General features: G+C 44.0%; 1 protein-coding gene across 1 annotated transcript in view; it reads left to right on the forward strand.

Moving 5' to 3' along the window:
• Positions 1-15,556, forward strand: part of ARHGAP31 (Rho GTPase activating protein 31) — a 55,866-nt gene that overhangs the window by 25,872 nt on the left and 14,438 nt on the right. The window contains exons 2-3 of the mRNA XM_009879907.1: positions 10,537-10,639; positions 11,136-11,280. Coding sequence (XP_009878209.1) covers positions 10,537-10,639; positions 11,136-11,280 — 248 coding nt within the window. The remainder of the gene's footprint in view (positions 1-10,536; positions 10,640-11,135; positions 11,281-15,556) is intronic.

Consider the following 15,556-nt stretch of genomic DNA (forward strand, 5'->3'; position numbering starts at 1 on the left):
GGTGCAGCACCACATCCAGATGTTGGAGCCAGGCTGCTCAGCAGCTTCTTTTAGAGCTCTTTACCCTCCTGGTGTATGAAAAGGAAAATACGATCCCTGTGATCAAGGCTGTAAGGTACGCTTTAGAGGACTGCAGTCTCTGGAGATGAAAAGCTGTAGCCAAAATGACCCGCATCCCATGGTCTACCCTTCTTAACTAAGCCACCGAGTGAAACCAATCCACTGAGCCTGGTTCTGGACTTGCTGATGTAGAAATCCATGCATGCTTGAGGAATCCTCCCCTAAACCAACTGCTTTCCTTGGCTCAGAGTAAGTACTTCACCCAGAAAGGCCTTCAGCCCATGCAGGGCAATACACTAGCTAAATGCACTTTGCCTGGGACATGAGAGCATGGAAAATGTCTGTGGCAATGGCTTATTCTCTGGCTGGCTAAGCAAGCTTCAACAAGCAAGAGCACTAGTATGTAGTGATGTATCCCCCAGACCTATGACATCAGCCTAGCCTAGCAATTTAACTCTGTAAATACCACCTTTAGGTATTAGGCTTTGATTGACACCTTATTAAAAAAATGCCATTTCTCTCAGAAGAATTTCCTGGTAATGTACATGAAACCTCTCACACATATATGCATACATGAATTAATATAATTGCACATGTAAAAATGCACGCATATTTGTATATGTATGCACACACATATGTATCATAGAATCATAGAATGGTTTAGGTTGGAAAGGACCTTGAAGATCATCGAGTTCCACCCCCCCTGCCATAGACAGGGACACCTCCCACTAGACCAGGTTGCTCAAGGCCACGTCCAGCCTGGCCTTGAACACCTCCAGGGATGGGGCCTCAACAACCTCTCTGGGCAACCTGTTCCAGTGCCTTACAACCCTTAAAGTGAAAAACTTCTTCCTAATGTTTAATCTAAACCTGCCCTCTTCCAGTTTAAAGCCATTCCCCCTTGTCCTATCACTACACGCCCTAGTAAAAAGTCCTTCCCCAGCTCTCCTGTGCGCCCCCTTTAGGTACTGGAAGGCCGCAATAAGATATATGTTGATATATACATAGATATACATTTGTTTGTGCATAGAGGTATGTGTGTCTGACCAGGTGCTGCTTCTGGCAGAATTTTCTCCATGCTGCTCGGGCACGGAAACTGACCCCACAGGCTGTGGTAATCATACGCCCTGGGCATTACTTAGAACGGGTGGAACAGCACCTCGTTTCACCAGACAAACATCAGCAATCTGAATCACCCATAGCTTAATCCTCTTCAAATAAAGACTGGCTTGTTTTCAACCTTCTCTGAGTAGGACTGGGAGGAGCATTTGTAGGTGACCTTCCAGTGCTAGCAGCAGTCTTAATTCTCCACTCTGTGTTGAACCTCACACCATCATTTTATGCTCCTATAAAGCTGGCGAAAATGCTTCTATCATTCCTACGCCTTGTTTGCTAGTATTTGCATGCCACGGTAAGAGGTAAGCGAGAGTAGAACAAACAGATATTTTTTTTTTTCTCTTGTGGAAAATGCTGCTGAATTCAATGGGATTTTTTGTATGAATGTGGTTCCTTGGGTCAGGCCCAGCCAGCCTTGCAACGAAAACACTCAGTCTAAATATATGCTCAGCAACTGAGCAAAGATGGAATGGATTTTGTGCTGCTTGGCTTCAGACTATAATGACTGATTACTGCTAGTGCCTTTGCATGTTTGTTTTCAATCAGATTGACATCATAAAGCCTTATTTACTTTTTCTCAAAAGTCTGTTTTCATTTGCCTTTCACTTCTCATTTGCAGCCTTTACGGGTTTGTATTTAGGCTCCTCATCTGTCTGTCTGTGATATATAATGATCCTCAGCAATTTTCCCTGCTCTTTGCCCTAAGTTGTTGACTATCTGTAAAACAGCCCATTTGGAATAACCTCTGGAAATTGCTGCATCCACTCTTCACTGGGAGAGCCCTAGAGGCAAGATCATTGAGAGGCCTGAGTGAAAGAACATTGCTGCATAATCTAGTGTCAGTCTGCATCAGTCCATCAGTGTGACAGAAGGCAAAATAAAAAGAAAAGATATTAATAAGTGCTGTGAGATTCAGCCATGCAATTTTCCGTCCGTATGAGCGCTTGGTCTAGGACCAGCTTCTCAGTTACTTCGTACCTTGCTACCAAACATTAATTTGGGCTGTCAGTGGGGTGGTTGGCCTCTGCTCTCCCTCTCACACACCTGAGCTCATTGGCACTGCCATTCTGCATTAGTTGGCACAGTTGGATGTGCACTTTAAAGCTTGGGAATGGCTGTCATATACGCTTGTAAATGACTTTCTGTGCAGCAAGTGTGGAAGGAGAACCATGAGTGCGGATGGACCTCCAACCTACCCTTGCACATTCAAAGGGACAACAATAATTTCCTGGGAAAGAACCACAGAGACAACTGCAGAAAAGCTCACCTTGCTGCAGCAGCAGAGTTCATGAGATAACTGCCCAGCTCATCACTTTGCTCTGTCTCTTCACCAGCAGGATAACAGCAGCATCATTTTTCCTGAAGCCTCCCAAGAGCATCTAATTGGGAATTAGTTGCTTTGTCACCAGCATGCCATCACTATGAAAGTGGACTAAGGATCTGTCTAACAGTGAGACAGCATGACAGAAAACCAGAGAAACCACAGGCAAATTCTATATTCTACAGAGATTGCTATAGATTTCAGTGTATGGAGGTGGTGCTTGTGAAAGGCACAGTACAAAGGACTTCAAAACTGTTCAACTAGTAACTGGTATTTTTCAGATGCACGTCAAGATTTAAGCACCCAGAATTTCTTTCTAACAGCCCCAAAAGGCTTCCTTGTAAGGAGAAACCTGGAATCCCTATGGTGTGGCACACTAAAGTCTGAGTTGAAAAGGAATAAGGAACAAACTCTGACAGCCAGGCAGTTGATACCCCTGAATTGCCTTTCTCCAGATTCTGGGATCCTAAGAATCCCATGTAAGAGTTCCCACGTGTCAAAGGAGGTGTTGGTTTCTACACTCTTTTTACAGTCAAAAAATGGGTTTAACAGCTTACAGGTCATCTCCAGAATAATTTTGGGACTGTAAGAAGCTGAGCAAGTCTGTATCAGCTAGCAGGCTCAGGTAGAAGATGGAGACCGTGCACTGTTTGTTTTCTAACTTCTGAAGCCCTCGTAGATGAAAACATATAGATCAAAAGCTGTTGGGAGGAGGAAAAAACTTACTAAGTCCATATATTTTCCTTGCTTTGCTGCCAACAGTTAAGTAGGTTAGCATGACTTAAATTGGTGTCCATGCTTAAGAAGAGAGTGAAGAAAGGAAGGAAAACATGATACAGTGTGACACCTGCAGCCCATAAGCTTGTTGATTCATCTGGATGAAAGACAGCGGGCACTGAAGAGACTTCACATGGAGCCTACAAACACTGGCCATCCATCCCAGCGCTCAACACTTACCTGTTCTCTTCCCTTGCAGACTGCTTCTCCCAGCTCCCTCGAGATGCAGCATCGGCATTGCCCCACTCACTCCTGTGCTCCATCAGCCTCTGACACCACCTTTGGATTTGGTAGCGTTTTTAGTACATGTTGTCAGAAACAAGGTTAACAGCAGAATCCCTGCCTCACAGCCTTCTTGTCCTCATAGTACCTAGGCATTCACCAAGATGGAGGCCAATTCATTACATGCAGTTTCAAAACTATTCTGATCTTTTCTGTACTTATACATTTGTCCCTTTTCTGAGACAGCATAAATTGTCCCGTTACGCCTATGTCCAGAATTAATTACCCCAATTGCTTTTGCTGTGGTGAACAAAACACCGTACAATACCCACCCTAATCTGCTGTGGATTAGAGTTGTTAGGATTCAAATGGCTAGCTGAGGCCATGCACAGCTTATTGTCCTACCCTGCAGAACCTCAGCCACTGTTTTCCGAGGTGGCTGTACCACACAGTCATAAAAGTTAGGAGTGGAGATATCCTGTTCGGTTATCTGGTCTTTATTTGCAGGAAACCCACAGCAGGATGTTTCCCTAACAAAACTGTTCTACTATTTAGTACAACCTCTTTTCAAAAGTGCCTGCATGACAAAATCTGCCAGCTATGTCAAGGTACTAGTCACGTTTCAGAGGGACACGGTGACCGCCGGGGTTGAGAGTCAGCATTCAATGTCTGCTTGTACAGTGCTTTCTCTTAGGCTTTCTTTGATGTGTGTTGTTGATGAGCTGGCCAGGTCTGCTGTGGGCTTTTTCATTTCTGCCTGGAACATCACAGTTGTCAGACCTACTCTGAAAGATCAGGTGTTCTTACATTTAGACATATTTAGGCATATTTAGACATGTGAGATGTAAGCTGGGTATAATATCAATGGGAAAAAAAACCCTTGATAGTGATGCCATTGACTTCATTCAAACTCACACTGGGCCTGCAGGCTGTGTTGAAATGCCTTTGCGTAAAATCAGCGTGCCACATCCCGAACAGTGCTCAGCGTTTCCACTTCCTACTCAGGCCATGGAGGGTGATGGCTCGCAGCATCTGACAGATTCGAGATTTTCCTACATCTTTGCCCGCCAGAATCACAACTGTGTCCAGGACGGTGCTTTCATCACAGGGAACAGCACTGTTGTCCTAACCTTCGTGACATTGCAGAGACGTTTCCCACAGAAGTAGAGGAAAAAAAAATACGAAGAGTGTGACTTATATGGTGATTCAGTTGTGCTGTCCATGCAGACAGGATCACCTCGGCGCCAGCTATTCGTCTTTTTTTTAACTGTGTTTATGGCAGCTAAGGGGGAAGAGGCAAGGAGGACTCTAACAAGGTGATTTGTTTTTAAGCATGTTTGGTGTTGTTTAGCTATCTCACACTATTCAAACACAGGTGTGTGTGTGCATAGGGGGCGTTCTAGTAGCTCAGTGCTAACAGCCAAACTAAACACTGGAATTTGATGGTAAGACAGTTTATTTTTTGTACTTCTATAAAATGAATTTAGTGCTGGTGAAAAGTATGCGTAGACGTCCTGGAGACTGAAGCCCTCTCTTTGTCCTTGCAGCAGTTACATCCAGGCAGGGTGAACCCTCCCCATCCCCAGCTCTGTCAACACACTTCATCTCTGAGCAGGAGAGATCCTCTGCAGCAATTTCAAATGCTGTGGTCCCTTCCATACTTGGCCACTGCTGACAAGGAGGCAGTGGAAGGCAAAGGAGAGGATGCCTGGGGGAAAGGCAGGATTTATCCTTCGCTGCCACAGGTTAGGGCTATGCATTGGGAAGCAAACTGGAAATCTGATATTGCCATGCTGGACTGGGGCTCGGGTGAGCTGCAGGGAAGAGAGCACAGTTTGATCTCCTCTGGAATCTGTTTCTCAGCCAACCTTATGCCTAGTAAAAATCAGACAAGATCAGCAAAAAAAAAAAAAAAAAAAAGAAGAAAGAAATCTACCGAATCAGCATTAAAGCTCGTGATTTAAAGTAGGAAGCATCAGGAAATGCAGAAAAATGTCACATCAGAGATACTGACTTTCACGTAGGTTGCCATTTATACAATGCTGTTCCTTTCCTGTGATTAGGAGGCCAAGTTAGTATTTTAGTATGTTCTAAAATGTGTACTGTTTTGTTATTTTTGTTTGTACAGAATAACAGCTCTTGCTTAGTACAGACTGAAACACTTATTTTTTAGGAGGAAATATTTCCTAATTTAGTCATTTAAATTGAAACAAGAGACTATTTTGACCTTTATTGTCATGTTATTGACATAGCATGATAGGAAGCATGCACTACTATTGAGGGCAATGGAAGACAATTTAAAAAAACATACTAACATGTAACAAAACCAAAATGGTGAAATAAAAATGCTCACACCTTTTTATTTATAGCACAGGATTCATTTTTGGAAGAAATAAAAAAAACCCCTCAAACTATTTCCTGCAACTCAAACATGAAAAAGTTGATGTTTCAGGTGAAATGAAAGGTCTGCATTTATCCTCCTGTTACTTGAACTAAAATAAAAATAAAATTAGAGAGGACGTGAAACCTCCTCCATGTGGTATAAACCAACCACTGAGAAGGACCTGAGTAGTTCTGTCACTAATTTTTATCCTTGTACGGAGCCCTCTGAAAGAACAGCAGAAGGGTAAAGACAAAAATGAAGCCTGCTGCTATTCAGTCCGGTTCAGTACTGTGTACCCTGAATGCAAGACCCAGTCCGGGTTAGCTAGCTTTAAGCACAGTCTTACTGGACAGTATTTGCATTGACGGGCTTGGGAGGCTGACTTAGCAACCTCTTCCCGAGACTCCTTCTGGAGCCCATGCAGACTAAAAGTTTCTTCTGTCAGGCAGCACTGAAGGCTACAGGACATTGCTTTCATCTCCTGCTGGACCAGGGTCTTTCTTGCTTTTTGCTGGCTTTGTTGGGAGACCAGGAGGCCATCCCTCCACCAGTCATTTGATGGGATGACTCCCTCTCTTGCTACCGTTCCTTCCTACCAGGGCTGCCTGGTGATTTAGTCAGGTGCATGCTTAAAGGTCTCCCTGGCTTTGATCTGAAATGGTCAGCCCTGTGCCAGATGAAGCCTTTGTCAGGCAGGCAAAGAGTGAGCATCTTGCTTTGCTGGCACTGGAAGCTGGTGGGTTCAGGAGGGGAGGGGAGGGGAGGGGAAGGAGGCGCGCAATACTTGACCTAGCAGGAGCCACACACACGTGTAAAGGAGGTGGCATGAGCTGTGGTCACAGAAAAGACCCTGGTGAAGGTGAATGTCTGTGTATGCTGGGCTTGGAGATGATATCCAGTGAGAGTGGAACGAGTTACTGAGACTGCCCTTCTGGTTTATTTTTGTCTAGGGGAAGAGAAGTATTGTCTTTTGTGTGCAGCATGTTTATAACTCAATTTCCCTTATGACTGATGCCTTGCTCCATGCTCTCTTCTCCTCCTCCATCTGGTTTCTATTGTAGTTTTAAATGAGGACAGTTTGGCTGTCTGGCAGAACAAGCAGGGTCTGTGTGACACCAGCTGCCTCTTCCAACTTCTAAGCCTCCAGCACAGTTTTAATTATAGAAGTGTCAAGATTGGACACCTCCTACCCCCCCACCCCTTTCTTTGCCTTCATGCACATGCACACCCCTGCTACAAATCCCCATCCACATCCAATCTTCCTTCATGAGAGACCTGGCTCTGTGATTTACATGTGCCCTGTAATGCTGATAGAGTCCTGTTGTAAAGCACATACTATAGTTTCCTGCATTCAGGGTTGATCATAGGGGTTTTTTTCATTCATTGGGAGCCACATCCGAAATAATCAAACCACTATAGAGACGGTTGGAAGTGGGAGGGAGCTGCTCACCGCCGCTCTAACTTCACCTCCCCCAAGTGCCCAAAAGACTCAGCTTTGTCAGAGATCAGAGCTGCTCAAGAATTTCAGAGCTGTAGGTTCTGCTGAAAGAAAATATTTATTGTGCTCCAGTTTCATATAAGCACTGCATTTAGGAGCTTGCGTTGCAGGAAGCTGATGCAGTCCCTTCACCTCCAGGGATCTGAGGTCAAAGTCTGTAGTTTTTGCTTGCAAGTGAAATGTGTCCTATGTGGGATTTTTATTTTTTTTTTGACATCACAAAACCGCCACGCATTTTGACGTAACTGGCTGTTTCTCTTCATAAGAGCCAAAGACCCGGTGAGGCAGGAAATCATGTGCATGATGAGTGAAGGGCACTGGTAGAGATATGTGAGAAGCCCAGGGCTGGAAAAGCAGGGAAGACTGCAGGGCTGGAGTAAGAGATACTGGCAGAACTCAGTGCACATTGTTTATCTGCAGTCTATAGGTTGTCTCTACTGTGGAATCTTTTATAAATGGGTTGAATTTTATACATTTGCTACATATTATTCCCCTCAGGCCCCTTTTTTGCTTGCCAGTCCTCAACAGATGGATCTAGCCTTCTCTAGTTTGAGTACAGGAGATTTGCTTACCTGCCTGAGGCCTCTTGACCTAATTTATCCCAAGTAAACTTAAAACTCAGCAAAAAAAGTAGTGTGATTTAAGAGGTCTTACTTTCAAGGGGTCAAATTAGTCACAACAAACATCAGTCTGTGCATTTTTAGTTGGTGTGCTTATTAACACTAAGGTTTAAAAAAGTATCTAACAAAGGGCACTGGGGGCATGGGCCCCTTTTGCGTGGCAGCTAGGCACCATCATATGAAGTTTGTCTATACGAAAGACTATTTAATTTTTAAGCAAACTTTGTCATATGTCTTTCCTGATCAGATAGGTTTTCTGTTCAATTAATTCTTCTTTTTCCAGGTGGCATGGAGTGGTTCACCCATTCTCCCACCCAAAAGGATCTGAAGTGAACATGGATCTGTCTAGCTTTCATTTTTGCTGTTTGCATTAGGTTTATTCCCAGAGGCCCCTACCAAGAAGGAAATCTTAATACGCCATGTATACATAGCTCCTGCTACGAAGACAGTACAGCCCGACCAGACAGAAATGAAGAAGAGGCCTGAAGTCATTTCCCTTTCCTTTTTTTTTTTTTTTTTTTATCTCTAGCATGCTCATCATCATATGATCTGAGTTCCCTACTGCAGTTACAGATAATCAGGTCTTACTCAGAGATAGGAAGGTCCTCTTTCTTGATGTGTCACTTGGGCTTTTCTTGGCAGGATTTTAAGGAAATTTCATACTTTTCTTTTGCTCTGTCTCCTTCCCCATCACCTAGTCCTCTTAGGCGGCAGGTGCTGTAGGCACTGAAAGGAATGCTTCCCATGTTCCTTCTGGAAGATACTGATGTGCCTTCTCAAAAGAAGAGAGAATCCTATAGTCCTGTGACTGCTGTGGATGAAGCTTTGACTCTGTAGGCTTCACCTGTTTTGCTGGTGATTTCGTGGTTTCCCATGAACATTGTTGTAGTAGGCTAGGGCCCCTGCCAGAAGCTGAGCTGTTAGTCTTAGCCCAACAACTCAAGGGTTTTAAAAATCAGCCTAAGGGCTTTAAGTGGGACACAGCATGACTAATATACCTCCATTGAGTCCATGCTCAAAAAAACATGAAGTGAAATTTCCCCTGTTGTTTTGGAAAGGCTTCTTTAATTGAGGAGAATTAGTCTGTTTGGCTCACTCAGGATTCCAAGTAATCACTGATGCTTCGCGTATTCCAGCATTTGGGTTGGCCAAAAGAGAAGAGAAGGGACACACAGGAAGGACCTCTTTACCTCCCTCAGTAAGACTCGGGAGGCAGAAGGGTAGCACTTCCCTGAGCCACTGGGCTCAGTAGTAGTGTGCCACTGAGGAAGGCACCAGCTTGGGAGCCTCCTTACCAGAGCCTGTGCCCTGGGCTGCTTGGCAGGGGCAAGTCCACCCATGAGCTGGCTCTGGCCTCAGTGGCACCCGTGAGAAATACAATAATGTACCATGTGGGTTTTGTTCAAGCTGTCCTTGGAGTGCTGTTATTGGATACCGCCTGATGAAGCACATGTTAATATGTCATTATGGTCCTGAGCTTTGAGCAGAAGAACTCAGGGAAGGTCCAGCCAGAGGCATTATCTCTGTGGTGTTGCAAAGATGCAGTAATTGCTATGCCTGGCTTTCCAGTCAAATGTATGGCTTAGTCTGTGTTCTTCCATACAGCTTTCCGAATGTGTAGTGCAGCAGAGTCAGCATTACAGCAGGGAACTTTTAACTTCTGCATTTACTGACTTTTGGGCTTATGGCTGTGTGAAGCATTGCGTTAAATACACAGTAGTTTCTAGCACCTAATAAGGAAGGGCTCTCTTACTGTTATTGTTATAGCTAGGGCTGTTATAGTACTGGGGACAGGGAGGCTTGGTCTGACCAAGAGGATGAAGGTTTCCTATACCTATATAATGGGGAAAAAATAAACATATGCTTTGGGTCCAGGTCTGGATGTAAATGTTGTGCCTCAGGCTCCTCTCAGCTTTAAGGCTGGTTAAGTCTTTGGCTGGTTATGTTGATGGAGTTCTTTTGAAGCTAATGTCAGATTTTGTCAGTGTGCAGATCTAGTCAATATTTGAACTTTATACCCCCTCTGTGGGAGTTTATGAGCACTAAACTGTGGGTATGTAGGCTTATATGGAAGTGCAAATGCTTCTCTGATTTTTATCCAAGCCAATCAGACCTTTTGGCACAATTCAGTGAGGCTGGAACTCTATCTTGGGGAGGGGGGAGGTTCCCAGGACCTCATGCCTTACCTCATGCTTTCAATTAGAATGAAATTGCTTCTTTTTCTGGAAAGAAAAGAAAAAGGGAGAGAGAAATCCTACCTTTCTTCTCACAATGTTTCTGTGACTTCAGGGTCTGTCGTTGTTATACATCAATGAATGTGGCATGGCAAAACCATAGCATATCCTCACTTTGCAAATTGGCTACAGCCACTTTGTGGGGTTTATTTTTGGTTTGCCCTGTATTTTTGCCATTGCTGTACCCTGTCCTGCATGTGCAGAGAGTCTCTGCCATTGTTTCATGAAACTGTCTCCTCTGTGGTTACTTGTGGAAGTTCTCAGTGTGTGTTCATGGGGCATCTTGACTTGCTTTCCTCTCCTAGTCCCCTACGTGCTGAAGAGCTGTGCGGAGTTCATTGAGACTCATGGCATTGTGGATGGGATCTACCGCCTCTCAGGAGTGACATCCAACATACAAAAGCTGAGGTAAGGGCAGTCTGTCTGAGTGCCAGAGGGATTCGGTCACATTGCTGCTACCTTTTCACTGTTAGTCTCTCAGGCATAGACTGGGGCTAACAGAGCTCTACAGTGATGCAGAAGATAAACTGTCCCTGAAGCTGGTAACAGGGAAATACGACATTACAGGGATTAGTCCATGACAATGAAAAAAATTATCTCCCTCTGCATCTATTAATGGGAAAGGCCTGGAGGGTCTTAGGACAAGTGCTGAGTTGTTCTCTCTCAAGACAAAGCAATCCCTTTATATCAGTTTGGGGTCCACTCATGTGACTATGTTAGGGAAACCAGAGACTAGTTGAAACCTCGGGGCCTGATCCCAGGAGACAATGTGAGCCAGGCTGCAGAGGCATCCCTGCTTTCCAGTTTGTTTTTTTCTTCTAGCTGTGAAAGAGTTCTTGGGGTGGAGTACTGGGATGCTACAATGCTTATTTGCCTAAGATGTTATGTTTCCATATTGTTTCAGACAAGAGTTTGTTTCTGACCAATGTCCGGATCTGACAAGGGAAGTTTACCTCCAGGACATCCACTGCGTGGGGTCGCTCTGCAAGCTGTACTTCAGGGAACTGCCCAACCCTCTCCTCACTTATGAACTCTACAAGAAATTCACGGTGAGACCCTTTGCTGTTCTCCTTCCTCTCCAGCAATGTGGATGTGCTGCAGGTTCCTCCATGACAGCTGTTTGGGATTCACTGCAACGTCTTGGCTTCTGGTGCATCTATCTGTATAAACACTTCTCAGTGCTCTTCCCTTCTTGTCCTGTGCTGGCTCTTTTTCCCTGTCCTTGTTTCTTTCCCCCATTTCATGTTTATTTCTCTCAGTTTCTTTGCTGTTTCCTCCCCTTCATCTTGCTCATTTTTTTCACTGCATTGCTTCCCTGCTGTTACTCTGTCTCCCCACAGTGCACCTCCTCACAGAATTACTAATTCTCTTTCTTTTCCTCATTACTGTCCATCACTGAGAGTCTTCTGGGTCACCTGGAGCCTGTGATCATAATCACAAGGGTGCGGTTTCCTCCTCCCTGTCCCTCCGACAGTCCCTGACACCTGCACAAACTGATTGTTCAGCCCATGTGTAAAGCACCAATCTTTCTGCCTCTGTAACATTTTTCACACAGTTTGTCAGAGTGCAAATGATGACACAGGTTATGCCAGTTATGGCATATCAGGTCCGTCATGATCATGTCATGAATACAAATGGCAGAGGTAAGTGGCAGCTGGCCAAGCAGAAATCTCTAACCTTGTTTAAAGAGATTATAATTCAAAGAGTAGTAACTCGATTCTGCAAAACACCTATAGATTATACATGGATACAGTTGGAGCTTAGGAGCAGACTGCAGGGGAGCAGAAAAATAAGACCACAAAGACTGAATTTTTAAGAGAGTTGGCTAATTTTGATGACAGATAATATTTTATTAAAAGGTGGCACAGCAAGCTGTGCTTGTTGTTAAGGTTGCCTGCTTCTTGCTGCTCTAAATCCACTTTCAGTTTATGACACCAACAAATTTAAATCCAGTCATTCAGGCTGAAATCTTATGTGCCAGTGGTGTTAATTTTCAGCTAAAAGAATTCACCAACGTCTTAGAACGATTTGGGTGGGGGGGATGGGAAAGATTGTTTTCTCAGCGTTAGGAACATCCGTCCTTTGTTAAGAATTTCTGTCATCCTACTATAAAAACATGTCAGATGTTGCAGAGAAGAAGTTTTGCAAAATCACGTCCGAGTGAAACAGGAAGCAGCAAGCAACCTGAGCTTCAGGTGTTGCTGTCTGCATTGCCTCTATCCTGAATCAAGCACTTCCAAATGGCGCAGCTTTGGCACAGGAGGCACTGAGAGAGACCCACAGGGTCCACACAAGAAGACGTCATTCTCCAAAGTCTCCCTGTTGCCTGCTATGGGAGGAGGCAGGCACATTTGTGCAAGGGGTCTTGCTGTAGGGCAAAGCCAGATGGGACCAGCCAAGCAGCAACCTGCCACGCAAGTCATGTAGCTGTTAGAGACTACACCTGAGCTGGGGAATATGCGACGGGAATTGGCTCGCTGTGCCGCCTGACAGATATGCAATCGCGTTAGGTGTCTTGATGTTTTGACACCAATTTTTAAGTAAGATTGGTCTGTGTTTCAAGGTGACGTATAGTCAAAACTTCAGCCAAAATTCTGAGCAGATTTGAAAAATCGACCTGTATCCTCAGGATATAGGGATCCTGAGGATATAGGATCAGATCCCTAAACTAGAGACAGTCAGGATGAATAGGATCTTGAAAATACAGGGTATTATTCACCCATTCACAGTAACTGATGAGTCTCATTCTTGTTGAAGCTATTTGGCTGGTGTCTTTCTGGCTATCACTACTGATTTATGAAAGAAAAATGCTGTAAAGGAAAATGGAAACTTTTTTTAGGAAAGAATGTTTGCTGAAAAGTGCAGTTTTGGGATGATGACTTGCAGATTTTCAGTAGATACATTTGGTAAATAGTTTTATTCAAAAACAAAAGGGAAAACATTTCTGTAACTGTCTAAATGTTTCTTTTACAAATACTTTCTAAAGGAAATGTTCAACATAAAATCAACACATCTAACTCTTAAATAAAACGTCTTTCAGGAAAGGGTTAAACAGCCCCAAATTTAAATGATTATTTCTTTCACTTGTGGTTGAGGGTGATGCTTTGGTCAACCTCAAACAATTGTTTCTTAAAACCCTGTGCCAGATCCCCAAAATGTTATCACTTTGGATTGACCTAAGAGGGATTTTTTTTAATCTCCAGCTTTTTCGTTTGTCCACTTATCCACAAAATCCATTATTCACGTAAGTCTACTCAGTAGGGATTTATAATGGGTAACCCAGCTGACAGGAAGCACAGTCAGATAACAGGAGGAAAGAAAGAAAAAAGACCAATTCCCCAAGGAGCAGAAAAACTGCTAGGAGTGTGTGTATGCGTGGGGTGTCTGGACAGGGAACGGTGGCAGCTGTGCCTCGGCAGAAGAGCGCTGGTAGGAGTAAAGGATGCATGCTGATCCCAGCCTGACTCAGTCGGAGCTGTCTCTGAGATGGGATAGGCCCCGCTTTGAGTCAGCAGAGTGATTCAGCCATTTGTGGCTAAGGAAAGTAAAATTCTTAATGGCTAGGGAGGGGTTGGCCATTTGGTCATCACTATGTCCAGTTCACGGATGTAACATCCCGGTCATGACCTCACTGGCTATCAACTTGTGCTAAATGATGCCCTCTTACGGTCTGCAGCTTGCCATCTTGTATGGATGCCTAGTGGTGGATGCCTGTTTCACAGGATAGGTAAGTTGATTCTGGTTGGCTTGTTCTAGCCTGGGCGTAGAAGGACCAAGTACTCCCTCAGAGCAAATCAGCCGTAGGAGGTCAAGCCTACCTTCTCTCTCCAGGCTCTATTCCACTTTTTAACCAGGGCTTATGAGTTGTGCACTCCCAAAATCACCAGTGGAGTAAGAAAAATCCTAAATGACATAAATTCATACCATGACTAACAGACATGGAATAAATAGAGTTATTGATTCTTCTTTGAATTCTGTATTCTGCTGCTGTATTCCTGGGGCCTCAGGGGGGCCTCAGATTTCAAAGGCACAACACTTATGGGTCAGAAATGTGGCTCAGAGGTTTGAACAGGTCATGATCTCAGAGAAGCTGATATTCACTTGCTGTCTAAGCATTAGGTCTTTGAGACATGGACGTTAAATATGGGAATGAAAATCAGCACTGTGGGAGAAAATACCATGTACAATATAGTTGAAATCTAATGTTTCAGGTGCACTAGTTAAAGTTTACATTTCTGTCCATCTCTGTCTTTGGACAAGACCATTCAACTGGAAACCTTGTATGAAGATCACAAGAGTTCTTATTCTTAGGGTTTCTGGGCTGATGGTAATAGGCTTCTTTTGGTTTTTTTATTTTTTTTAAAAAAGGAGCTGTAGTTATGGGTAAAAAGTATGAGAAGGAGTTAATCTACCTTTAATTTGGGCAAAACCAAGTGCATCGGCATCTCATGTACACCAAACTAGTGAGCCTACTTGTTTTTCTTTGCCATCACACCAGTGACAAGTCCAAATTAGAAGGCATAGATCTCAATTCCCGGTGTTAGGGAATAAAACATGATTCTTATTATGTTTGGTTTGCTGGTGGTTGTACATTAGAAGTGGTCTGCTGGGAAAAGGGCAGTGACCAGAACAGAGATGGCAGCACCATCAGTATGGATGTTGTAGTGACTGCTACAAGAAGATGCTTCTCTAGTTGTGGCTGGTAATTTCAGGTTCATAATGTTTAAGCGACGGGTGGTTTGGGACGGGTTATTTCCTTCCTTTCCTTTCCTAGCAGTGCTGACGTCTGTCTGTAGGCAAAGCTTCTTCTGGCAGCGTGGGTTCCAGCATCTTTCTTTGAACTCGCTCCAAACTCCAGTGGCAGTAGGGTAGGCAGGAGGTTCCCAGACAGTCATGCATTGTTTGAACTCGTTGGTGGTTTGTCCTCCCCCAGCACAAATATTGAAAGGGAATAGCTGAACAGATGAATACCAATGCAGAAAACTCCTAGGAATGCAGACAAAAGCTTATCGTGGGTCTCTAAGCTTTTGGTCCATACAGACTTGCTCAAGACCAAGATGTATAACCTTGATTCTGTCTAACGTAGTCTAACCCTGGGTATAAGAATTTATTAATCTACCAGGACAATGATTTTGATAAGGGTTCTCCCACCATAAAAGGTGCAAACTCACACAAACAATCCCTATAATTGTCTTCATATAACAGCCAAAATACTGCTTATTTTGAAGAACATGGAACATGTATATCCAAGCTGCTTTCATAACACAAGGCTTGAAAGACCTGCTTTATTTTTAACAGTTTCAGGGAGAGGGGTGGCACTACTTT

Source organism: Charadrius vociferus, unplaced genomic scaffold, assembly GCF_000708025.1.
Source record: "Charadrius vociferus isolate BGI_N301 unplaced genomic scaffold, ASM70802v2 scaffold162, whole genome shotgun sequence".
NCBI lineage: Eukaryota > Metazoa > Chordata > Aves > Charadriiformes > Charadriidae > Charadrius > Charadrius vociferus.